This window comes from Capsella rubella, unplaced genomic scaffold, assembly GCF_000375325.1.
Source record: "Capsella rubella cultivar Monte Gargano unplaced genomic scaffold, Caprub1_0 scaffold_2, whole genome shotgun sequence".
In the NCBI taxonomy this organism is placed as follows: domain Eukaryota; kingdom Viridiplantae; phylum Streptophyta; class Magnoliopsida; order Brassicales; family Brassicaceae; genus Capsella; species Capsella rubella.
In genome coordinates, this window is record NW_006238922.1 from 3,393,792 (window position 1) to 3,421,220 (window position 27,429).

General features: G+C 34.0%; 3 protein-coding genes and 1 long non-coding RNA gene across 6 annotated transcripts; 1 reads left to right on the forward strand and 3 right to left on the reverse strand.

The window, feature by feature from the left end:
* Positions 1-6,136: 6,136 nt before the first annotated feature.
* Positions 6,137-9,755, reverse strand: LOC111832191 (disease resistance protein ADR2). The gene is made up of 4 exons (XM_023788575.1): positions 9,274-9,755; positions 8,106-9,201; positions 7,712-8,014; positions 6,137-7,616 (listed from the first exon to the last, which is right to left on the reverse strand). Exons 1-4 carry the CDS (start codon positions 9,615-9,617, stop codon positions 6,258-6,260), a joined length of 3,102 nt encoding a protein of 1,033 aa, XP_023644343.1. The 5' UTR covers positions 9,618-9,755; the 3' UTR covers positions 6,137-6,257.
* A 1,326-nt stretch (positions 9,756-11,081) lies between these two features.
* LOC111831927 (disease resistance protein ADR2-like) lies at positions 11,082-15,324 on the reverse strand. The gene is made up of 4 exons (XM_023787547.1): positions 14,852-15,324; positions 13,153-14,239; positions 12,757-13,053; positions 11,082-12,656 (listed from the first exon to the last, which is right to left on the reverse strand). Exons 1-4 carry the CDS (start codon positions 15,322-15,324, stop codon positions 11,082-11,084), a joined length of 3,432 nt encoding a protein of 1,143 aa, XP_023643315.1.
* Positions 15,325-19,897: 4,573 nt separating this feature from the next.
* LOC111832041 lies at positions 19,898-21,544 on the forward strand. The gene is made up of 3 exons (XR_002835169.1): positions 19,898-19,993; positions 20,298-20,977; positions 21,103-21,544. It is a non-coding gene; the product is annotated as an uncharacterized LOC111832041 (long non-coding RNA).
* A 1,148-nt stretch (positions 21,545-22,692) lies between these two features.
* On the reverse strand, positions 22,693-26,981 carry LOC17894349 (disease resistance protein ADR2). Of its 3 annotated transcripts, none has more exons than XM_006301488.2 (4): positions 26,503-26,981; positions 25,186-26,308; positions 24,775-25,077; positions 22,693-23,958 (listed from the first exon to the last, which is right to left on the reverse strand). In XM_006301488.2, the coding sequence occupies exons 1-4, from the start codon at positions 26,964-26,966 to the stop codon at positions 22,792-22,794; spliced, it is 3,057 nt and encodes a 1,018-aa protein (XP_006301550.2). In that variant the 5' UTR covers positions 26,967-26,981; the 3' UTR covers positions 22,693-22,791. The 3 variants fall into 3 exon arrangements, with proteins under 3 accessions (XP_006301550.2, XP_023642830.1, XP_023642831.1); XM_023787062.1 differs by lacking the exon at positions 22,693-23,958 and having other exon boundaries at positions 24,888-24,976; positions 25,053-25,077; XM_023787063.1 differs by lacking the exon at positions 22,693-23,958 and having other exon boundaries at positions 25,002-25,077; positions 25,182-26,308.
* Between the last annotated feature and the right edge of the window lie 448 nt (positions 26,982-27,429).

Here is a 27,429-nt window from a genome sequence, read left to right on the forward strand (position 1 = left end):
TACTAACCCGTAGGTTCATTCCCAGCCAACAATGCATGCACTACCAAGCCAATCATCAAGGATCGCTCTTCTTTTAACTCTCAGCCATAGTCTTTGCACCCTTTGTCTTTGTCTCATGTCTCATTAAGCTGTCGCTTTTTTTACTTTCTGCAAGCCGAGGGTACCAAACCAGCCAACAATGCATGCACTACCAAGCCAATCATCAATGATCTCTCTTCTTTTAACTCCCAGCCATAGTCTTTTGACCCTTTGTCTTTGTCTCATGTCTCATTAAGCTGTCGCTTTGTTTAATTTCTCCAAGCCGAAGGTACCAAACAGTGAGAACTCTTAGGTTCTTTTATGCTACTAACCCGTAGGTTCATTTCCAGCCAACAATGCATGCACTACCAAACCAATCATCAAGTATCTCTCTTCTTTTCGTTCCCAGCCATTGTCTTTTGATACTTTGTCTCTCTCTTATGTCTCATTAAGCTGTCGCTTTTTTTAATTTCTCCAAGCTGAGGGTACCAAACTGTGAGAACTCGTAGGTTCTTTTATGCTACTAACCCGTAGGTTCATTCCCAGCCAACAATGCATGCACTACCAAGCCAATCATCAAGGATCGCTCTTCTTTTAACTCCCAGCCATAGTCTTTGACCCTTTGTCTTTGTCTCATGTCTCATTAAGCTGTCGCTTTTTTAATTTCTCCAAGCCGAGGGTACCAAACTGTGAGAACTCTTAGGTTCTTCTATGCTACTAACCCGTAGGTTCATTTCCAGCCAACAATGCATGCACTACCAAACCAATCATCAAGTATCTCTCTTCTTTTCGTTCCCAGCCATTGTCTTTTGATACTTTGTCTCTTTCTTATGTCTCATTAAGCTGTCGCTTTTTTTAATTTCTCCAAGCCGAGGGTACCAAACTGTGAGAACTCTTAGGTTCTTTCCCAACCAACAACTCGCAACCATGCATGCACTACCAAGCCAAACATCAAGGGTCTCTTTTCTTTTCATCCCCAGCCACTTGTGTCTCGATAAGCTGTCGCTTTTTGTTTATTTTTCCAAGCCGAGGGTACCAAGCAGTGAGAACTCTTAGGTTCTTTTGTGTTACTAACCCGTAGGTTCATTCCCAGCCAACAATGCATGCACTACCAAGCCAATCATCAAGGGCCACTTATGTCTCAATAAGCTGTCGCTTTTTTTTTTTGTAATTTTCCAAGCCGAGGGTACCAATATCTGAGAACTCTTTGGTTCTATCATGTCTTTGTCTTAAGACTTAATAACCCGTAGGTTCATTCCCATCCAACAAATCCAAAACCCCTTTTCCAACTCGCAACAATTCATGCACTACCAAAGCCCATAGTTCACAATCTTGCTCGGGACAATGTCCCCAAAATAGAATCTGACAGAACACCATTAGATTAGTGTCTGCCCATGATCTGTTTTGGGTTTTGAGAAAACAAAACAAAAACAAAAACATGAAAAACTAAAACCCCCCATAACATAAGAATCCGCAAAACAAGTAACCAGAACCCAAAAAAAAAACGCTTTGAATTCTTATGAAAGAGAGGGTTTTTTTTTTCTGGATCAAGAAAACAAAAACCCAAAACAAAAACTTGATTCAAGAATCACAATACAACAAAAGTCAACTGCTCAAATCCTCAAAAAACTGAAAACAACAAAATCGAAAACAAAATCAAAATCAAAAACAAAACCGGAGAGATTGGAAAAACATACCTCGACGAAGCTTCCGTGGTTAGATTCGAAACATAATCCCTAAAACAAGATTTAACAAAACAGCAAAAGATTAGTTTTTTTGGTCAAAACAGAAAAAAGATTAGTTAAATTTCAAAACCCTAAAGAAAATCACGAAGAAGATCAAAGGAAGAAGAAAGAAACCCAAACCCTAGATCAGTACAACATATAGAACAGTTAGTAAAATCTGAAAACCTAAAAAACCAAACACGATGAAGAAGAAGAAGATTAATGCCCAAATCAAACCAAAATCACAAAACCCTAGATTGATCAATAAGAACGATTGAAACAAAACTTACGAATCCTAAAAACTAATTAGCGATACAGAGAGATTGAAATACAAACCTGAAGATTAGTTTAGTTCCAATTTTCTCAAGATTCTTCGGCGAGAAAGAAAAAAAAAAGTTGAAGAAGAGAAAAAAAAATAAAAATGTTTGTGTGGAAATAAAAAAAAGATGTTTCTTCGGAGATATATATTATTGTTGATGTGTTCTGTAACGGATATAATTACACCTAATATGACCGTTGATTTCGTCAGATATTTTAAGATCCTACGGTCCTGAAATGTTCCTCGATTGATAGTGATTTTGTTGTTTCTGGGAATATAAACAAAACGCAAAGGTGATTACCGTTTTATGTTTCTTTCAGAACGGTAAAATATAGGCCCATGCAATAAGGCCCAAACTTTTAAAAATTTAAATTTTAAATTTAAAACCTTAACGTTTTTTTCCGTTGTGTTTTCTCTTCGTTCCGAATAATCGAAGATGCAATCGAATTGTGTGATAGATATTTATCTGTAGGAAGTAAATATAAAATAATTTTTTTTTTTTTTTTTATTACTCAGGGTAAATCCCCGGACCTATGGAAGGATCCGAGACTAATCCTTGGGGAGAGGGTATCCCACGGGTAGGGTCCCCCCAGAAAATAATTTTAGTTAGAGAAAATATTTTATCCTTTTTTGCATTAATTCGCTAAAAAAAAAAAGTGTGTGATTGTGTCACTTATTTTAAATATTTTCATAATAAGTTTTACATCACTTATATGGGTATAACTTTATAAGTGGTGGTTAAAGAAAAATTTTGCATCCATTATTGTAGTTGATATTATTATTATTCATGAGTTGCAAAACGATAATGTTAATTTTTATTAGTTAATAAAAATGATGTTAGTATTTGAATGCATATTTACATTGGTTATAATAAGTCTTGTTAAGTGTTCTCATCTCCATGGAGTGATTTCTGAGAATCAAGCTGCTTTCATTCTTGGGAGAATGATTATTGATAATATTATTGTAGCTCATGAAGTGCATCACGCCTTAAAAGTTTGAAAAAAGCAATCAAAGTCTTATATGGGAGTTAAAACATATATCACGAAATCTTAGCTATGATCGTCTTGAATGGGATTTTTTTGGAGAAAACAATGACAAACCTGGGTTTTGACAGAAATGGATTCACTGGATTGTGGCTTGTGTTTCTTCAGTAAGTTACTCAGTGTTAATTGATGGTGTTCCTCATGGTATGATTCAGCCAAGAAGAGGGTTAAGACAAGAAGACCTTCTGTCTCCATACCATTTCATTTTTTGTGCTAAGATTCTGTCTCAATTGATCAATCAAACTGCAGTGTCAAGAAAACTTCAGGGAATCAAAATCAGCAATGGTGGTATTCCTATAACTCATCTTTTATTTGCTGATGACTCCCTGTTTTTTACTTTAGCCAATGACAAGTCTTGCACTACTCAGGAAAAATATTTTTACTACTTATGAGCAAGCTTCTAGTCAGGCCATCAACTTAAGAAAATTATCAATCACTTTAGGTAGTAGAGTTCACCGTGATGTTAAAAGAAGGATCAGACAAAAGTTGGACATCCACAATGATGGTGGCAAAAAGTATTTGGGATTACCAGAACAGTTCAGTTTAAAAAAATCTGAAATGTTCCAATACATTTTGGATAAGGTGAAGGAAAGAACTCAAGGTTGGAGAAAATCTTATCAATCATCCGTCGTTAAAGAGGTATTACTCAAATCTATTGTCCTAGCTATGCCTATTTACTCTATGAATCTCTTTCGCCTTCTAAAAGAAAATTTTGAGGAAATAAATGGCATTATAGCTCGCTATTGGTGGTGTACTGATGATCAAAAGAGGAATATGCACTGGCTTGCTTGGAGTAGAATGAGTTTTCCTAAAAAAGAGGGTGGTTTGGGGTTTTCGAGAAATATAACATTTTATCACTGCTCTTCTTAGTAAAAAAGTTTGGAGAGTTATGAGAACCCCGATTGCTTGCTAGCAAAGGTGTTAAAAGCTCGCTATATTGCTAACTCTAATATCTTTCTTGCTACTGATAAGGCTAAATCATCTTTTATCTGGTAGTCGATTTTGCATGGGAGAGATTTGTTAAATCAGGGGCTCCGTTTTGTTATTGAAGATGGATCTATGATTAACGTTTGGCAGGATCCATGGCTTCCTCTCGACCACTACATGAATATTGGTTTTTTATAGCACTGAAGTACAACGTTTTGTGTAGTTGTGCTATTAATAACTTATTAAAGAGTTTGTAATAGCGTTTAGGAAAACTAAACGTTATGATATGTTTTCTATTTGACAAGTAATACCCACGCGTGTTATTTCATATGCCTTAATTGTTTTTTTTTTTTTTATAGCAAATGCTTTATTAAATCGCTAACGTATGTTTGGCGGAATATAGCCAATTATTTTGGCTCCGAAATAAAAGTAAAGTACCCTCCAAGAGCTCCTTTACCTAAACACGATAATGTGTAAAATCTGAGAGTTACTGATTTGTTAAATGAAAACCTAATTGGCTGGAATGAAGATACAGTGTAGGAGTTGATTCATGATGATGATATTGATTCAGTTTTACACCTAAAGATAAAAAGTGGAGCAGTTGGGGATTTTTTAGATTGGCACTACACCTAAACTCCTACTGGCTTACACCTTTCTTTAGATTGGCACTACAACCCCAGTTTTACACCTAAACTCTACTTTAGAGAGTGAACTCCATGCGATTATAATGGCTGCTTTCAACGGTTATAAAAAAAACTGCATCTAGTATGGGATAATAAAGAAGTCATCCAAATTCTTCGTGGTAAGACTCACGATTTTGTTGCTCTAAACTGGATAAGAGAAGTGAAGATATGGTGCTCAAGATTTGAAGATCACAAGTTCAGTTGGATTTCAAGAGAAGGCAACAAATGTGCTGATATGTTGGCAAAAACTTCAATCCCGGAAAATAATTATGTTATGTATTATTCCTACATCCCAATTCCCAGCCCTCTTGGTCTCTCAACTTCATTGTGATTTCTGTATGTATTATAAACAATTGATGTTAAAATTAATATAATATTAAATATTTATTAATTAATATAAAAAACTATTAAAATAATTTTATGTTAATAGTTTCTTATTGAACTTTACACTTTTTGACACCATGAAAAATAATAAGGTCACTATATTATATAAGATAAACTTTTGATGTCTCAAATTGTGTTTTCTTTAATTCTCTTTATGCTTTGCTTATGTTTTTCTCATGTTTTGCTTATCTTTTTTCTTAGTATTTACTTAATTTTTTTGTTTTTTTTTTCATTTTTTCTAAAATTTGTTAATACATATAATGTAGTGACAAAACTATAGTCGAAAAATATATATCATATAACACATATGAAGAGGATACAAAGTGTAAAGCCTAAAGCGTGACGGCCACAACTTATGGTGCGATTTGACTAATGTTCTTTTACGTTGTTGGTTCGATATAAAGAATATGAGAAATAAATTTAGGGAAAATTGGAAAAAGGGACATATTTCGAAAACTTTGTCTATCTATATTTTTTTTAAAAAAGTTGTCAATCTTGACTTAATCACCCTTACTAACATATAAATCAAATTTTAAGCATTTTTAAAAGTTGAAAATTAGAAAATAATGTTAATAAGGAATTATGAATTATATTTGAAGAAGATGATTTTGAAAACTATTAGTTTTTTATATAGACGATTTTTGTTCTGAAAAGTTTAGAATACGTTTTCTTATTTCTAAAAAAAATTAGATTATGCATTCTACCATTTTTTGCATATTCTGAAATATTTAGATTATCTATTCTACCAGTTTGTACATGTTCTAAGAATTTTAGAACTGAAACATGTTATTGGATCATTGATTTTGAAGATATAAGTAAGAATGTGGTGTTTGTAATATATAATTCTAGATCATAACATATTGTTATAATGCAAAATGCAAAATACAAATCGCAAATTTTGAGCTTTAGAAGTTTCACTCTGCAGATTTCGATCAAAAAATATGTTTTTGTTCAAATGTTCTTTAAATTATCCTCCAAATTATATTTCAACTCTTCTTAAATTAAATTACAAAACTATTTTTTTTGTTAATTTACATATGAACCGAATGAACAAAAACATATTAACAAGACATATTGTTAGTTTTGTTGTTAATCTACATACACTAAGTAGTAAAGGAACTTGTACAGTGGTACGACATTGTCTTAATGTTAGAGAAGATCAAAGTAAGATGGACAACTTTAACAAAAACAAAAGAAGAAAAATGCAGAGAACCCATTTCTTCAGATTCGTAGTAGTAGTACTTGTCATCGTCCTCTTCTTGGACATGGATTCTAAGTTACTGTCCTCTGTGACATCCTCATCTTTGTCTTTGGACGCTACACTGTGATCGTCTTTTTCTTCCTTGTCTGATAATTCGTCGAATACATGTGTATCCCATAGGTCATCTTCATCTCCAGATCCCTCATTGTTGTTTATGTCTGGTTCCTCAGTCAAGATCTGGACACCACATTCAATAATGTCGAAAACTTGGCCTATGCTGCTGAATTCGAGCACTATCTCTCTGCTAGAAGGGCTAAAAAATGGCGACGGATAGATGTCCAATATATGAAATATAAACAGATGTTCCATTCGGTATTTGTAGACATCGTGTAGGATAAACTTGATGTCAGTGGAGTGTACTGAGTTGCCAATGACTATGCAACGACACAATAGTCTTGAAACTATAGTAGAATCTCTGGTTTTCGGATCGAACTCTGTCGAAATCACGATACAAACCTTCAACTTGTGGAAAGCAGAAGGAGGAATTGTTAACTTATTTCCTTTGGCTCGGTGATGGAACTCTTTAGGTACTTTTCTTCCTGGTAAGATAGCCCGCCCGCTCTCAAACCAGTTTTGAATAATCTCTTGACGTGATTGTTGACCCAATTTGAAGCAGTTGCAGAAATCTAGCTCTGCATCTGGAATGTTTAAAGGGCCACTTATTCTCTCCAATGATTTACAATGGTTTGCACGTAGCCATTCGAGCGAACCGGGGAGCTTTGGCAATGACGTGAGTTTCTTGCAGTATGTTAAAGCAAGGACACGTAGATTATGAAGACCTTTGATGCAGTCTGCAATACTCTCAATACCACATTTGTCTAGGTGTAGCTCTTTCAAACTCGTGGGGAGATGCGTTGAAAAGGTCTTGAGATTTACACTGCCACTTATATCAAAAGACTCGAGACACGACAAATGCCGAAGTGATTCAGGACATTCTTCAACCATTGTCTCCATTACAGAGAGCTTAGTGATGTTGGTGGGAATATCCGGAAAACTTTTCAACTGTAAGCATCCCATCATCTTGATTTCTTTGAGATATTCCAAGTTTATTAGAGTTGGAATGACTTTTAGACTTCTGCAATGATTCGTCTCTAAGGAATCTAGCTTACGAAGATTTGAAATTGAGGATGGAAGCTCTACCAAAGCGATGCATTCATACAGATCCAATCTCTCTAGATTTGTAGCATTTGAAAGATCTGGAAGTTTCTTCAACCAAGATGACCTAGAGAGTTTCATCTTCTTGAGATTTGCAAGCGGCTGAATGTTAAAATCAGAACGTAATGAGATTGTTTACTACGTTACCATTGCTATAATATCAAATGTAAGCTCTCTCATCAACAAACATAACTAACCTGAGTTCCTTCCCATAGCTCCTCGAGTTTGCTAGACGCCATGTCGAGCTCCACGAGATTTTCTGGGCAGAATCTTGAAGGAAGACTCCTTCTCGGGTATGCATCCCAACGTAGTAACCTTAGGCGAGGAAGAAAATCCATATCCTCTGGAATGTGAATGTTCAGTTGTTTTTCTTCAGTAAACCACCGGTCGTAAACTTTTAGGATGAAAAGATTATGCATTCTTTCGAAAGCCCTTGCGCTTATTGATAATTTGTTGATCTCCGCTACGTCAAGTGATATACCCGTAATTGATCCATTACCCTAACAAAACAATATTCCAGAGCAAAATTTGTTACTAGCAAGAAGATATGCTTAAACAGAAGTTAACAAACCTCTCAAATAGAAAGCTTACTTCAGCATTTTCCAAAACATAACAAATCTCTTGTGTATCTACGAGAATCTGGCGTTTCCAAGGCTCTTGTTTGGATATAACTTCTCTAGCCATTACTCGTAGCAAACGATGCATTACAACTATACTCTTAGCGCCATGACCTATATGGATGAGATGTCTATTGGCCAATATTTTTAACCCAAGTCTAACATCCATTTTAGTTTTTGACAGCATGGATTTCACATAATCAACATGTTTAAGATTGAAGAAGACTGCAATGAAGAGAAATAGAGCTTGGTCTCTCTCATGTAAACTGTCATAGCCCACTTTCAACACACTCTCAATTCTTCCATCGAGACAAGTTTGCAATCTCGGTAGTTCTTCTATCCAGTCAACATAGTTCTTTCCCCGCAACGACGAACCCAAAACATGCAGAGCCAATGGAAGATTACCACAAATCCTAGTAACTCCGATCGCAAGATTCCTAAACACTTTCGGTGGAGAGATTTGTCTAAAAGCAGATTGACACAAGATCATTAAAGCTTCTTCTTCCGATGGAAAACCCACTTGGTATATATCACTAATACCATGTTGCTGCAAAACCTCTTTGTTTTCACTAGTCACAATCACCCTACTACCCGGACCAAACCATCTAACATCAGCCAAAGCCTCAAGTTGATCTAAACTCTCAGCATCATCAAGAATAATAAGAACCTTCTGGTCATGTAACCTTTCTTGTATCACACCCGAATGGCTTATCCTAACACCATTTAAGTTCAAAATCTTCGAAAGAAGTTGCTCTTGTAACCGCAACTTCAAACCATACTCAACAACACCAACCTTATAATTCTCACGAAGGTTATCCATAAAACAAGTATGCTGAAACGTTTTAGATACCATACTATATAAACTTCTAGCAATGGTACTCTTACCAATCCCTGCAGGACCAGAGATCCCAACAATCTTAACTCCATCATAACCTAAATCAAGCAAAGACTCAACTTTTCTCAAATGATCATCTAATCCAACCATGCCATCAAAATCTCGCGACGGCGTAACATTGAGTTTATCTGAAACATCAATTGCAATCTTCTCAATCATTTCTGCTTCATTGTCCCTAACAAAGTAAACAAATCCATCAGAGTTTCCCAAAACTGACAATTAAACACAAAAAATATAAAACACAAACCAGTTTTGGAAGTGTTCTCCAGCTATGTTACCAACATAGGTCAAAGCTTGACTCCATTTTCGCCTCTTCTCCTCTGTTTTACTCACACAAGTTTCATCAAAAACACTACCGAAATCTCCGGTTTGTTTGCGGACATCAGAAGGATCTACGCTGTAGAAAACAGTCATAACAATTTGCTCAAATTCTTCTTTGCAGTTCAAAATCTCCAACAGCTCATCCAAACACCAGCTTGAAGAAGCGTAGTTCTTCGAGAGGAGAACGATGGAGATCCTCGATTCTCGAATCGCGTCGGTGAGAGATGGAGCGATGATTTGGCTTCTCTCGATCGCTTGATCATCGAACATTGTGATTCCATTGTAAGTAAACTGTTTGCGTAAATGACTGAGAAATGTTTTGCGTACGTCTGGTCCGTGGAAGCTTGTGAAGACATTGTATTTCCAGGTACGAGCTAAAGAAGAAGAAGAAGAAGAAGAAGAAGAAGAAGAAGAAGAAGAAGAAGAAGCCATGAGAGATGAGTTTGAGTTTGTTTCACTGAGTGTTTCCGCTTTGTTGAAGTTTCTTTGCCTTTTTCATTTCTCAGAAGTGAAACTTGTCAACACCAATAATTTCAGCATTGATTGACTTTGGAGAGATGAGTGAGTGAGCTTCGTTTCTAGTAAAAAGGCATTGTAGAGAGATTGATTATTTTGCATATTATGTTAGGCCCATATTAAGCCCATGAATTATTCTGAAAGACCCAAAATAGTTTCTTTTTTTTTTTTTTGGTGGGAGAAATAGTTTCATTTTTCGAAAAACAATATCAAATATTCGTTTATGAAGAAACGATTATCTATGGGTATATTGACATTTTTCAAAAAAAATTTCAACCCGCGCGGAACAATTTTTCTTTAAATTAAATTTGTTAATTTTGTTTATTATGTTTAGGGTTTAAGATTGTGTAACTGAATTATGATTGTTAATTTTAAAATTTAATTTACAGTATAGCGGTGAGATAATAAAAAAATAAAAATAAGTTGTGTTTGTTTATTAATTTTGTTTAGTATTAAAATTGTACAATTGTATTTTGATAGTTATTCTATATATTAACCCGTGAAAAATTACATGACAATTTTATTTTATTTTTTATATAACCGTAATTTAATCAACTTAATTAAATATATTAGATATCAAATAATAAAATAATAATGACATACCATCTTTCATTTTACTCATTTTACTTAAGACTCATTTTATCGTTTTAAGACTATACGAGATAAGCTTCATTATACTCGAAGGACATAGATGATAATTGATTATTATAACACTCTCCTTTTGATTAAAACTTAAAACTTAAAACGATAGATTATTGTGAGGAAAAATATAATTCTACTTGTTAATTATGTGCCAAATCGAGTTATATATGAACTAAAACATTGGCTCTAACTAATTGATATGCACCCTCTCTACAAATACCAAATGTATCATTGGCTAATTGTATATATGATTCTACATAAGCACTTGGTTATAGATATACAACTACGTACTATACACCAATGAGTTCAAAGACATACCATAGTTGCTAATACACAGATTGGAAATATCAAAGAGCATGCGCATGCTTGTAGGCTGACGTGGTGCCGTCACTGTTTTAAAAACTTGTACCTCACGTCATCGTCGATGTGTTTTGGGACTCTATAGAATCGTCACATAATTATAGATTAGCCTAACTAAAAAAACAGATTTGTCATCACATATTTAGGAACTTGCTTGATACTGATTCGTAGTCACAATTGTGGACGATATCTTCATCTCTGTATTCGGACACTGATTCAGAATTTGTCTCCCTCTTCATTGTCTTCTTTGTCGGACACTTCTCCTGATTCACATTCAGATGTCCAGTTAGCAAAACTATCATCGTCCTCTTCATCTATCCGCATATGGAATCCAGTACTTGGTTCCTCTTCATCTATCCTCATACGGAATCCATAAGTTGGTGGAGGTATAGCATCAACCTCTACGGACAAGAAAGATGCAGTAATGGGAGCAAAGTTTATCCTAAGACGCTTCCTTGATACAGATTCGTGGTTAGCATCATCATCGATACCCTTATATTGCTCTTGAACCGCTTCTCTAGAATCAGATTTGTAACTCTCTTCATCATCTTCTTGGTCAGATGTTTCACTAGATTCAGAATCAGATCTCCCCTTAGCTATACCATCCTCGTCTTCTTTAGCAGATGCTTCGCTTGATTCAGATTCAAATGTATTGTTAATTGCATTATCATCGTCATCGTCATCGTTAGATCCGTTGTTGCTTTCATCGATTTCGTCTGTCAAGATCTTGACACCACAGTCAAGAATGTCCAAAACTTGTTTTGTGCTTCTGAATTCTAGCATTACCTTTCTGCTAGCTTTAGAGGTGTCTATAAATGTCAAGCTAGTGTGAAATATCAGTAGATGTTTCGCTCGATACTCAAAGACTTTGGATAGGTAGAACTTCATGTCAGCGGAGTTTACTGAGTTGTCAATGACTTTGAAATGACAATGTAGCTCTATTTCCATAAATTCTATGATTTGATGGTTGGGAGAAATTACGACGCAAACCTTATATCTGTTGGAAGCAGAATAAGGAATTGTTAAGGAATTTCCTCTCACTCGGTGATCAAACTCTGGAGGTACTTCTGCTCCGGGTAAGAGAGCCCATCCATGAAGATATGATCCTTTGGTAATCGTTCGTTGTGCTTGTCTACCCAATTTTATGCAATTAGTGAACCTGAGCACTGCATTTGAAGTGGTTAAGGGGTAACTTACTCTCTCTAGTGATTCACAATCTTCAGCGCTTAGCAATTCGAGCGAGCTAGGGAGCTCTGGCAATGACTTGAGTCTTTTGCAGCCTGTTAAAACAAGGAATAGTAGATTATGAAGATCTTTGAGGCAACTTGTAATCCTCTCAATACCACTATTACTCAGGCTTATACGTGATAGACACGTCGGGAGATGTGTTGAGAAGGTCTTGAGATTTTTATTGGAACATAAATCAAGAGTTGTAAGACGCGAGCAATGCCTAAGCGATGTAGGTAGTTCCTCTACTCCAGTATCGTATATCTCGATTTCCGTGATGTTGGTCGGAATATCAGGTAATCTTCTGAGCCTTGAGTTTTGAAACATCCAGATGCTTTCAAGAGATGCCAAGTTAATGAGACTTGGAATGACTTCTAGACTTTTGCAGCTAGTCAACCCTAAGTAATCTAATTTATGTAGATTCACAATTGAGGATGGAATCTCAACCAAAGCAGTGCAACTATTAAGATTCAAACTCTCTAGATTTGTGGCATTTGAAAGATCTGGAAGTTCCTTTAAATGAGATGACACAGCGAGATTCATCGTCTTGAGATTCGCAAGCGGCTGAATGTAAAAAGCATAACATACTGAGAATGTTAGTTCATACTATTTTGTATTTTGTTATTTTAGTATTGCCAATTTGAAATACACATTAATAACGGACCTGAATTCCTTCCCATAGCTTCTCGAGCTGGCTATATGCCATGTTGAGTTCGACAAGGTCTTTCAGAAAAAGTTTTGGAGGAAGACTCTTTCTTGGATATGCTTCCCAATGTAGTAATCTTAAGCAATGTGGAAGCTCCATCTCCTCTGGGATGTGCAGTTGTCTTTTTTCACCGCGCATCCCATCATAAATTTTTAGGAATGAAAGATTGCACATTCTTTCAAAAGCCGTCGCGCTTATTCTTAGTTCATTGATCTCAGCTACGTCAAATGATACACCTATAATTGATCCATTACCCTAACAAATATTTCAAAATAGAGATTGTTAATTGCTAGAGATTCAGCTTAAACAACAAATAATATAAATATACAAAAGGTTTGGAAATAGAATACTTACTTCTGCCTTCTCTAGAATATAACAAATTTCATTGGCATGGACTAAAATCTGACGTCTGCAATGTTCTTGTTTGGAAATGACTTGTCTAGCCATTACTTGAAGCAAATGGTGCATTACCACTATATTACTTTCACATTGTATGAGATATCTTTTCTCTAGGATTTTCAACCTAAAACTAACATTCTGGTTAGTTTTTGCTAGCATGGATATCACATGATCAACGGGTGCACAATTCAAGAAGACTGCAATGAGGAGAAAGATAACTTGGTCTTTCTCATGTAAACTCTCATAACCCCTTTTTAATACACTCTCTATCCTTCCATCAAGACAGTTTTTCAAACTTGGTAGTTCATCTATCCATTCAGCCTCACTCTTTCCCCGCAATGACGACCCTAGAACATGTAGACCTAATGGAAGATTACCACAAATTCGAACAACTTCATATGTTAGCTTAAATAACTCATCGGGTGGAGACGGTTGCCTAAAAGCAGATAGGCAAAAGATCGTTAGAGCTTCGCTTTCCGATGGAAAACCGACTTGGTATATATCATTGATACCATGTTGTTGCAAAATCTCTTTGTTTTCAGTGGTCACAATGACTCTACTTCCAGGACCAAACCACTTGATATTAGCCAAAGCTTCTAGTTGCACTATACTATACACATCATCAAGAATGATAAGTATCCTCTTGTCGTGTAGCCTTTCTTGTATCACACTTAAATGGCATATCTTAATGCCATTTAGGTTCAAAACCTTAGAAAGAAGCTGCTCTTGTAAGTGTAACTTTAAACCAATGTCATCAACTCCAATTTTACAGTTTTCCTTAAGGTTGTCCATAAAACAAGCAAGTTGAAACTTGTTAGAGAAACGACTATGTAAAGCTCTAGCAATGGTACTCTTACCAATGCCTGCAGGACCAGATACTCCAACAATCTTAACTCCAATGTCACTAAAATTTAGTAAAGACTCCATTTCCTTCAAATGACTTTCAAGTCCAACCATTCCATCAAAATCCCTAGACGGTGTGGCGTGTAGTATATCTGAAACATCTCTTGCAATCTTTATGATCATTTTCGCTTCATTGTCCCTAACAAAAAGAAAAGTGAACATTCATGAAGAACATTCCACAAAACGTCTTATATACATAATGTCAAAATGGTCGTGTAATGGATCGATACTGTTCTTTGATAACCTCAAGTGAATAAATGGTCAGTCTAAGTTCTAACAAATAAGTCTAGTTGACCAAATGATCCTTAACGTGTCTTTTTTTATTTCCACTTTCATTATTTAACACCAAACCGCTTAACCCAACTTGTATGTTTTATTCATTAAGTACTCATTGACTTGACTTTGTAATTATTTACCATTTAGTCAACTTTACATTTTGAAGACAATGCAAAGGCCACCATCTCATTTGTATCACCAATAATGAAAATGAAAATTACGAACACGTTCATTAAGTAAATTCATTACTGACATCAATAATAGTATTAAACATGAACAGACTAATTATCTCTAGTTTTGAGTTAAAACGATTACCAAATTTAGTCATCTAAGTACTCAAAAAAAAAAAAAAAAACTATACAAAAATCAAGCCTACGCATAACACCAAATCATTAATACTATCACCTTGAAGATATCAAAAAAGATGATCATCATAAGAAAAAAATAAACTGTAATCAATTAATTAAACACTAACCAGTTGTGTTCTCCAGCTATGTTGCCAACATATTCCAAAGCTTTGCTCCATTTTCTTCCATGCTCCTTTGTTTTTCGAGTACAAGTTTTGTCGAAAGCGACCCCAAAATCTCCGGTTTGTTTTCGCACATCAGATGGATCTACTCCGTAGAAGACAGTCATTACTATTTGACCTACCTCTTCCTCGCACTTCAAAATCTCCAATAGCTCATTTAAACACCACCTGGAAGAAGCATAGTTCTTTGAGAGGACTACGATCGAGATCCTCGATTGTCGAATTCCTTGTGTGAGAGAAGAGGGGATGTTATGGCTTCTTTTGATCCCATTGTCATCGAACATCGTGATACCATTGCGGTCAAACTGGTTGCGTAAATGACTGAGGAAAGTCTTACGGACGTCTGGTCCATGGAAGCTCGTGAAGACATTGTGACTCCAAGTGCGAGGTGGAGAAGGAAAAGATGAAGAAGGAGCCATAAGAGAGGATCCGAGTGTTTGAAATTCACAGATTTAGATAGATGTATTATGACAAGACTTTTTGAAGTAGAAAACTAGATTCGGACCCGCGCTACAGCGCGGGGGAAATAATTACATATATATAACTTTTAACGAATTACAATATATTATATTTTAATTTTATTGCAATGCAATCGATTACGGTGAATCATATATTTGTATAATAAATTTAAATAAAATAATAAAACGAAAAAGCGAGTAAATAATAATACATTGAGTTTGGATTCAACTAAAAAACAGTGAAAAATGAACGGCACGAAATAATATGTATCGACAAATTATTCAATTTGACCATTTTGTAGTAGAAGTAGAAATATATGTAAAAATTACATACTTACAATGTATCTTTTGAAGGACCAACCCGTAACAAAATTCATTTTGTAAAAAACATTATTCATAACTTGCTTTACCATTATAATTGTGATTTTAACAAACTATCTGAAAACTATCTAAAATTTACATAGTTTGATATATAATATATTTTATCAATAAAAATTATGTCTCCAAAATTACATCTATATCTTCAATAAAATATTTTTAATAATTTCAATTCTAAATTTTTATATATATTTGAATCTTTTAATTATAATATTTTGAAATTTTTGAAACTTGTAAATATGCTCATGTAACAATGGTTTTAATATTGATCATACGTATACTGATTTTAAATCATTGTCCAAAATATTTAACCGAGTGTAGTTGAGTATTGAAAAAATTCAAATTACAACATAAGCAAAAAAAATATTAATTTTTATTAAATATTTTTATTATATAGCATATTATCATAAATTAAAAATACTATCAAATTAAATTTAAAGAAGAATAATAATTGATTAGTTAGAGAAATATTAGGAAATCATAAAATTAGTTACGGAGATAATATAATCTTAAAATTAGATATGGAAAATATCCGATGTATGTATCCAAACCCAAATTAATATCCAACTTTGAAGTATCCAATTGTTAAAATCGGGTTAATTTTTTAATTTTGACCCGACCCGTATTCGATTTTGTACTTCTCTTTTACTAATATAGAGATGGCAAACCGGTGCAAAGTAAACGAAAGGGAAAAACGAGTGGATTAATTATTACAATAAGAAGTAAGAGAAGTAGAAAAAGAAAGTCAAAGATTCCCAAAAATGTGATTTTGGAAGTGCCCAAAAACAAAGACTTGAAAATGAGAAAAGAAAATTTTAATATACACTCACAAAAACTTCAAAAATACTCCATTTAATATTTCTTTGAATGTTTAAAATTTTTAATGGTAATTTTTAATTTTTAGTTTTAATTTAAAATTTAAAACTATAATTAAAATCATTTTTGATTTCTCATTTTTCTAGAAAAATTAAATTCACAATATCGTGTCAAACGCTGCCGTTTTATCGTAAACAATACAATTTCACTCTCACATGCTGAGTAATCTAACACGTATCCCTGAGGCACTATCTCAATCTCACATGTGGCACATGAGTCAATATTTATTAATGTGAAGTATGAAATTGACATTATTTGTACTAATTGGATATGAAATTTGAATTTTATTTGAGTTTTTCTATAGGTAAAAATCGACACTTTTGAAATTATACAGTCGAATGACCCTTTTCTCCTTCCACAAACGATGATTCCTATGACACAACTCATACTACAACACCTAAATCTACACCAGGCATATACATGTACGACGTCCTCATGGTGTACATATTCTCTCTTTGTGTGTTCAAAACTAAGACGAATAAGTACCATGGACCTCCCGATAACTGATCTGATGATATATATTTTCCTTAGAAAAGTCTTTCAAATATATGCTAAGAGCATCCTTACTGGTATGATTTTATGTGTGTATCTTAGGATTAATTTAGTATTAAATTTTAAAAAATTTAGAATTTAAGATTTGTATTTTTGTTTTTTGTTTTTATATAGGATTACTAGTGATGGACCCGCTCGTACGTGCGGGGTTATTTTTACAAAATTACGATTTTTTAAGTAGATGCTATTTTGGTAAAATTTTGTTATATGAATTTATTAAATAAACTATATATAGACATACAATTGTAAAATATAGATATTATATTACATAATCCAATTTTAAAATTATTTAAATGAAAATGATAAATGATATTACATGTTTATTTTTTAAACTAATTAAAATATTTCTAACTGTTTGCTTAGAGATATTAAATCGGATATGAGTTTGGCTTTAGTTTAAATTATTTTATGTGTAGTTTAGAATGGAAAACCCGTCCTGTCTTTTTCCGTCTCATCCTGACCTGTCCCGTCTCACCCCGCCCCGTCCCGTCCCGTTTTCTATCTGTCATAAAATTTCTGTCCCATAATCGTTTCTCTTTAAAACATAATCATTTGTCAATGTTTATTATAAGAAACTTGGTAAAAGATTTAGACGGGATACCCGTATTCCTCGTTTAAATATTTATTTTTATCAAACTAATAAAAATGAAATTATCAATCTAAGTCACATGCTCCCACCATTTTCATTCACAAAGCACTGTCAGTAATCCTAGCATACACAATCCTTGTTCGATTTTTAATTTTATTGATCTTTCAGTTCCATCTTTATTTCTCATTACTTTCTTCAACTCAAAGATTCATGTTTTAGCCTTTTTGTTTTCTAAAGATTTAGGTATTTCTATTTTTTTTAATACATGGATTTATTGTAGTTTTGTTATCTGAAGTATACATTATCATCTTGTGCCCGTCACTTCATGTATAAATATTTGAAATAAATAGGAAAGTGGAAATTAAAGTTAGCAAAATTTAAATTACATGTCATGTATCGTACTCGTAGTTTTATATTTGAAAGTTGAAAGTGAATTTAAATTTATGACCGTGTCTCATAACAATTATATCTAATCATGTTTTTTTTATGAGAAATAATTCAGATAATATTTATTTTCGAATTATATGTTTCCGTCTCGAATCCATTCCTATAAGTTTATATTTTTTAAAATAAATAACACCATTTACATGTAACTAAATATAATTTTAATATATGTAAAATTTCATATAATCGTCCAAAAGTAGAGATTTATACGTCCCAAAGTTGAATTTTGTTCAATATTTTGAGATTTTGAGAATTAAATATAACTAAATGTGATATATCCACTTGTTATTTAGTTTTAATCTTAATAGAAATTATACATGTTTATAATCTCAAAATGTAGTTTATAATTTGATAAAACAATTATTTAATATTTGATAATAGTAATGATATGCAAGTTGCCAATGGATGAAGATTTATATTGTTAAGATTGTGTGAAATTAATAAGAAAAAGGAAGTTTAGAATAATCATTAACTAACTGCTTGACCAAATAAAAAATCATTAACTAATTGAATTAATGATAAATTTTGTAGATATCTTTTGTGCTACAATTGCTAGATTGCTTTTTGAATATGAATATTTTTATGTGAAAATAAGAAATTTATGTGATCTAGAATGTTTATTCGCATATTTTAGCAAAAAAATATTTAATCATTGATTTATTTAAATTTTATTTATATTTTAAATTATATAATTTTTTCAAAATTTGATGATATGATCAGTTATGTATATACTACTATGTAGAATTTGATTAGTTGATTATTTCATAAGCTAACATATTTTTTTATCTTTTTATTTTTCTATAAAAATGTGATTTTTTTTAGATATATGATGATTTTGTTTTATTAGATTTCGTTCTATATAAATTATTAATTTCGAAATTATATTAGAATATTAAATTAATATTAGATATGTTTATGTATATTCAAAATAGATTTGTTTACATATATTTAATTTTGAATTTAATTGTCCACTTTTTATGGTAAAATATTATTATGATTTTCATAAATATAGATAGTTTTTTTTTATTTTTGCTGTCATTAATTCTGTTTGGCAACTGGAATATATTTCATGAAATTTTTATAAAAAATTGAGGGGTGTTTGGCTTCAAGTTGTCCTTCCCAATTAATAGTATAGATTGGTAGGTTCTTAAATAAGAACCGATTTTTTTCCTTATTCCAAATAATAGCTGATTTTTTTTCTTATATATTTATTTCAACAACCACTTAGAAATAGCCACGTCATTGACTCTTAAACATTGTTTTGTATCATATATAAGATATCATATCTTAGGTTTTAATCAACATTTTGATTTAAATTAAATCCTTAATTCATCTAAGATATCCTTAAGATCTCTGCATTTATTGGAGTCTACAAAAATGTTTGAGATTCTTAAAATCTACAAAACTTTTAAAATCCACACACTACAGGGAATTAGGGTATAAATAGCATAAGAATATAGCGTTTGTGACAGTTCTGCTATTGTAGACCAACTTTGGCTTTTTTAATAGCGTTTAGAATTTTAAAACGCTATGATTGTATTAGCGGGAAAATATAAAAAGTTAGCCGCGTTACTTTGCTAAATCTAGGCGCCTTACCATTGCAGATCCAAAACTTTTAGTTAAAAATATACTTCAAAACAAAAAAATACTTAAAATTAAAATACTAAAAATACACTTAACTTCAATAGTCGAAGAGTCGAGAATCGATCCAAACCCTTTCTTCTTCATTTTTTTCTCAGAAAATCCATAGATTACACTTGAAATCCAGAGAATCGATCGAAGCTTCAATAGGTATTTTCTCTTTCAATCATAGCTTCTTTGTTCTATCTCATCTAAATCGTTTATTTTCTCACTTGAATGTTTTGATTTTGTGTTTCGATTCTTGGTTTGTGTGAACAGTCATGTGATTTGGTTTTTGGTTCTTAGTTTTGTTGAACATGCATGTCGAAGTTTGGGATTTTGGTTTAATTTTGATTTTCGGTTTCGATTTTTGATTTGGGGTTATTGTGTTTCGATTTTTGATTTGGGATTATTGTGTTTCGATTTTGATTTTGGGATTTTGGGTTTCGATTGAATATGTTCTTCGTTTTATCAGTTTCAGAAATGGCAAAGACAAGAGGAGGAGGACAAGTTGGTTCTCGTCGTAGTAGACGTAATCAAGGCTTGGAGGTAGAAGATCCTACAACAATAGGAAAGGTGAAAAAGAACAGAATAGGAAAGAAAGTGGCTACCTCTACGAGAAAAGGTAGGAGAATCAAGAAAGTGGCTGGTCAATATGATGAGTTAGAAGATATTACCCGCAAGTTGATGCGGTTGATGATGTAACACCGCAAGATGATGCGGTTGATGATGTAACACTTCAAGATGTGGAAGAAGATCAGGGTATTGATGGTAAAGGAGATGCTGCTTTAGAAAGAGACGCTTGTTTGAGTGATCAACAGGAACAACATGATGATGAAGAAGAAGCTGCGTATATGGAAGAAGATGGAGTTGGCAATGGTCAAGAGAATGCGATTTCTAGTACTGAAGGAATTGAGTTACCGGAGGACGGAGTGAAAAAAAAAAAAAGGACCAACAAAGATGCGTAGAGTGGCTGGAAATCCTAATGAAAAGGTTGCAGTTACTTTCACTGACTTTGGTGATCATGTTGGACCTGGTTCAGTAACACTATCAACTTTTCTTGGTGCTCTTGTGAGGGAACACGTTCCGGTTACACTTTCTGATTGGAGAAAACTTGATGCAGTGACTAAACAAACAATGCGGGAAGAAATTCAGGTATATATATATATATATATATGCAACTATTTTTGTTGAACAACTATGAAATTATAAACATGTTTGGCTATTGTACACATATCATAGCATTTAACGGCCGCTATTGATACCCTAATTTCTTGTAGTGACAAACTCTTTAAAATTCAACCTCCCAATAACCCTCTAAGAAGATTAATTGATGCGTGGAAGCTATATGGGTGAATTTTTGTCGAGATGGCCCTGTTCGTCACGTAGTTGCCGTGACTGCGTCTGCGACTGTACAAAACGACAGTGACGATAGCCACACATAAAACAAAACGACGGTACAGATCTGATGGAGGTGTCGTAGGAGAGAGATAACGGTGCCGCGTTTACACAAAAGAGATCGTCGGAAATTTGAGCGATTGTTGCAGCAACATCTTTTATAAAAAGTAGCGACTCTTTTTAAAAAAAAACACGGCTATTCCTTTTAACTATTTGAACTCCGGCGCGTCTATTTTGTAATTGCCGAAAGTAGTCGCTGCTGCGACTACGTGACGAACATGGCGAGAGCTTGCAAGATTATGATGGGTTTCAGAAACAGAACAAGAACAGAACAAGAACACAAGTGATAATTTTGGGCAATAAGTATTGCCTCTTTTTGGCTTTTCATTTATCTTAAATAGACAACAAAAAAGATGGAGTTGTACTCCTACAAAAGGTGGTTTCCTTAACACATGGGTGACCACTTCGTCTTCTATTATTAACGTACTCGAAGCAAAGACTTAATCAAATACAAAACTAACAATAACAAATTCAATTGAGATACTTTCGGTTTGGAATCCGAGTCCGGTTTGATGTCCTTCTCAACACCGGTTCTTCTTCCTCCTCATGGACAACTCCATCAGATTAGTGGGTTGAACTCATAAAACACCAACTTCTGTTCTCTTTTTTTTGTATTTAATGCTAAATTATATTCAAGGAAAAAAATAACTTTATACAACGAAGATTAACAGAAAAAAATGATTTAAAAAACTTATAGAGTAAACTCTATGCCTAGAAGGAAACCAAAGTTGTAATCCTTGCTCGTATCGTCGATCACCCATCGGTTGAATTATTGTGAGCTTTAAATGCTCCCTTAGCAATCACGGACCAGACTTGGGGATGCGAAAATACAGTGGAAAAAATGATGTTCCCGTGTTTCAATGTTTTGTTGACAAAGAACACAGACCCCGCTTCTCCTCTATTCCAGCGCATCATTCAAGCCCCCGTTAGCTAAGCGATCATGGACCGCTAATCTCAACCTCTTCTTTCATCTTCGCTCGGTACGATTATGTAAATCTCTTTTGATTCAAGTTTTGGTCTAGGCTGAGGATGAGATCTGAAACTACAAAACCCAACCAAGAGGTTTTCGTTATTACATGTCAACCCCTAAATTTCAGGATAAAAAAACTCGGAATGTTTAGATAAATCAAAGTAGAGTGAGAGATGTTGGGTTCTCTAAGTCAATCCAATTTTTCATTAGTATGATATTGTCCGCTTTGGACCTATAACTCAAGCCCACACGGATTTGTTGGGATCCTTCCCAAAATGTCTCATATTAATTGGAGTTGTACTTGACTTATATATTAGAAACTTCTCTTTCTAATATTCAGATGTGGGATATTGGTTTGTATTCCAATACTCCCCTCAAACATTGAGGGTTTTTCCCACACCCCTAGATCCATACCTATAATTCATTTTTTTTATTTTTTTTTTCTTAATATTCAGACGTTTTCTTTATACAAATTCGTCGTCACGGTCTACTCATTTTTATCATCGAGAAAATAAGAAAGAAAACAAAAAAATTTCTGTCTTTAGACGCATAGGACTATTTTAGAACACTGCCAGCCTTTAGATCTCCCATTGTCGCTATCGTCGCTATCGTCGCTATCGTTGCTATCGTCGCTTTCGTCTGTCAAGATTTGGATACCACATTCAAGAATGCTGAAAACATTGTCACTGGTGCTGAACTGGATCACTATCTCTCTGATCACTTCAGAAGGGTCGGTAAATGACAAGTCAGCCTGAAATAAAAACAGATGTGCCTCTCGAAATTTGGAGACATCGGATAGGTTGAACTTCATGTCAGCAGAGTTAACTACTGTGTTTCCTCTGGCTATGCAACGATACAAAAGTTCTGAAGCTATAAATTCTCTGGCTTCGTAATGAATTGGTGAAATCACAACGCAAACCTTAAATCTGTCGAAAGCAGAATGAGGAATTGTTAAGGTCTTTCTTCTGGCTCGGTGATCAAACTCTGCAGGTACTTCTCTTCCTGGTAAGAGAGCCCACCCGTGAACAAAAGATTGTTGAATAATAGCTTGTCGACCCAATTTGAAGCAGTTGGTGAAATCGAGCTCTGCATCTGGAATGTTTAAAGGGCTACTTACTCTCTCCAGTGCATCACAATCATTTGCCATTAGACGTTTGAGCGAACGGGGGAGCTCTGGCAATGACACGAGTCTTTTGCAGCCTGATACATCAGGGACTTGTAGATTAAGCAAATCTTCAACGCAATCCATAATCTTCTCAATACCGCTATTGCTTAGCTTTAGATGTGCTACACTTTTGGGGAGGTTTGCTAAGCTCTTGAGATTTCTACTGTTACTTACATCAACATACTCCAGACGGGAACACTGCCTAATTGATATAGGCATCTCTTCTACTGCCGTGTCTGTTATAACCAGTTTTGTGATGTTGGCCGGAAAATCTGGAAAACTTTTCAGTCGTGAGCATCCAGTTATGCTGATAGATTCATGAAATGGCAAGTTGACGAGAGTTGGAATGACTTCTAAACTTCTGCATGAATTCATCGCTAAAGAATTTAGTTTAGGAAGGTGAGAAATTGAGGACGGAAGCTCTACCAAAGCAGTGCAAAAAGATAGATCCAATCTCTCCAGGTTTGGAGTGCGTGAAAGATCTGGGAGTTCCTTTAAACGAGATGACCTTAAGAGATTCATAATCTTGAGCTTTGGAAGTGGCTGAATGTAAGAAACAACACATAATGAGAAAGTAAATATATACCTACACTGATTTTAACCCACGGTTTACCGCGGAACGAAATATTAAAAATAAAAAATTTATATTTTAAGTTAACCCATAAAAGATTTTAAATATAGACAACTCGTAAGGAAAGAATATATAGACAACCTGTAAGAAAAATATAATCATATTTATGTAAACTTAAACCCATTTTATTTTTTTTTAAATAAAGAACCGGATTAAACCGAATAAATTTTTTAATTTGAACTTCCTGCACATGTGTAGTTGAGAGAATATTAGTCCTATTTTATTTATAATGGTTTTGAAATATCAACTAAAATTTTCTACCTTATGTAAATGTTGTACATACATTTTTTTCTTTATCGATTCAGTTATATACGTCTGTTTTCAAAATTTTAAATTGCAAAATATGCGGAATTTTTTTGTATTTTTATTATACATATATGTAATAATATAAATTGAAAACGAATAAGATTATATAAATATACTGGAGAGAGATCCGATTTATTAGATAAATATTTTAGGAAATTTTTTTGATGTAATAAATATTTTTTTCCAATTTTGCAATTTGGTTTTGACCGAAAATTTACTTTTAAGTTTTGTTATTGATTAAAATGGCAAGGGTTTAATTATACAAATACATTATTAAAAAATAAAAGGTTATAACCCAAAATAAATTTTAGTACAGAATCTCCAAAAATGTTAAGATAGATATTATTTCATTATTTGCTATCTGATCATTGCTATTATCAAAAAGTTGTCTAGTTTCCCATCAACACACACAAATTACTAACCTGAATTCCCCACCATATCTTCACGAGTTTGCTACGTACCAAGTGGAGTTCAATGAGATATTCTGGCCGAAACCTTAGCGGAAGAGTATTTCTTGGGTATGCATACCAATCTAGTAACCGTAGGGGTGGAAAGTACTCCATCTCCTTTGGAATGTGCAATTGTCTTTCTCGGGTAGGCCTCCATCCGTAGACTTTCAAGAACCTAAGATTCCTCAGTTTTTTAAAAGCGTCCACGTTTATTATTAATTTGTCGATCTCGGCTACGTTAAATGATATACCTAATACAGTTGGTCGAGCATCACCCTAGCAAATATATAAACATGTAACTTGTTAGTACCTAGAGATGATCTGCTAAAACGACATTAAATAAACATGGCAATGCAAAACCCGTCAAAAAAAAAACTTACTTACTTCTGCCTTTTCTAGAACATCACAAATCTCATGGGTATCTACTAGAATACAACGGTTCAAAAGCTCTTGTCTGGAAATGATTTCTCTAGCCATAACTCGTAGAAAACCCTGCATTACAACTCTCTGTCCATTGTCGTGATCAATCTGTATGAGGTATTTACTGGCTAGTGTTTCCAATCCATCTTCAACATTTTTTACATTGCCATAATACCCCAGCATGGATATCACATGATCAATATGTTCATGATTGAAGAAGACTGCAATCACGAGAAATACTCTTTGTTCATACTTATCTAAACTTTCATAGCCTTCCTTCAATAGACCCTCAATTCTGCTATCAAGACCACTTTTCAACGTTGGTAGTTCATCTTTCCAGTCAGTTTGGCTCTTTCCCCGCAATGATGACCCCAAAACATGCAGCCCCAGTGGAAGATTGCAACAAATCATTGCAGCTTCGGTCGCAAGATTCTTAAATCCATCATCAGGAGGAGAGGTTTTTCCAAAAGCATATAAACAAAAAATCTTTAGAGCTTCTTGGTCAGATGGAAACCCCACTTTGTAGATATCAGTAATACGACGTTGATCCAAAATCTCTTGGTTTTCAGTGACCACAATGACCCTACTTCCAGGACCAAACCACGGAATATCCCAAGCCAAAGCCTCTAGTGGAACTAAACTCTCCACATCATCAAGAATCATTAGAACCTTTTGATATCGAAACCTCTCTCTTAGGAAACCTAAATGCCCTATTTTCATATCAGTTTCTTTCAAAACTTTTGAAAAAAAATCCTCATGAAAATGAAGCTTCAAACGATATTCATCACAAATATACTTATCAACACCACTACTACGGAATTCCCGAAGGTTGTCCACAAAATAATAACGATCAAACTTACTAGAGAGTCGAGGATATAAAGCTCTAGCAATGGTAGTTTTACCAATGCCTGCAGGACCAGAGATTCCAACAAACTTAGCTTTATCATTGTCTAAATCTAGCAACGACTCAATCTCCCTCAAATGAGTTTTTAGTCCAACCATTCCATTAAAATCACTAGACGGTGGATGGTTTAGTATGCTTGAAACCTCACTTGCAATCTCATCAATCATGTCCACTTCATTCCCCCTAACAAGAGAAAGACAAAAAGCCATGTTTACTTGTTCCCAATAAAGATAACATTCCTCTGTTCCTAACGTAAAGTTTATGACATTTTATCTCTAAATATTCATTCGACAAAAACATTCACTATTCTATATTAACCGTAAGGTTCGTAATTCATCATAAACACACAATTAAAAAAAATACACAAAAACACAAACCATTTTTGGAAGTCTTGTCCGGCAATTTTGCTCACATAGGTCAAAGCTTGGCTCCATTTTTGCCTATGATCCTCTGGTCTACCATCACAAGTTTTATCGAAAGCCTTCCCAAATTCTCCGCCTTGTTTGCGAACATCGGAAGGTTCTACTCCGTGGAAGACAGTCATCACTACCTGGTCTAATTCTTCTTTACACTTCAAGATCTCCAACAGTTCATCTAAACACCAGCTGGAAGAAGCATAGTTCTTCGAGAGCAAGACGATCGCGATCCTCGAGTTTCTAATCGCTCGTATGAGAGACTCGTCAATGGTTTGGCCTCTCTCGATCCCTTGGTTATCGTCGAACATCGTGATCCCATTGGAATTAAACTGTTTGCGTAAATGACTGAGAAATGTTTTGCGGACATCTGGTCCGTGGAAGCTCGTGAAGACGTGTAATTGGGTGTGATATGAAGAAGAAGCCATGAGAATGGAATGTGAAGAAGAAGCTATGAGACAGAATCTTGAATCGGGAGTGGTTTATAATCACAGATGTGTTTGGATAAGCTCTTCTATTATGGAGCAGAAAATGGCAAAAGCCGTACTGTCACTGTTGACTTGTTGACTATCCGTTAGAAAATAATTTACAATAAAAATATTTTTTTTTGGCTTTTACACACATTACATTCCGTTAACCAATCGGTTTCGGTTTGGTTGCACTTGATGTCGGTTAGTTAGATATAGTAATTTGAGTATTTTAAATTTTGGTTTGGAGTTTTCAGTTTAATTTGAGTATGTTAATAGATAACTGTAACTAACCGAATATAACATAAACTAACTGAAAAATACAAAAATGGAAGAAAAAATAATTGGTTAGATTTTGCAAAAGAATATTTATTTTTGACAAATATTACTATACCAACATTTGGATATATTAATTATTTACAGT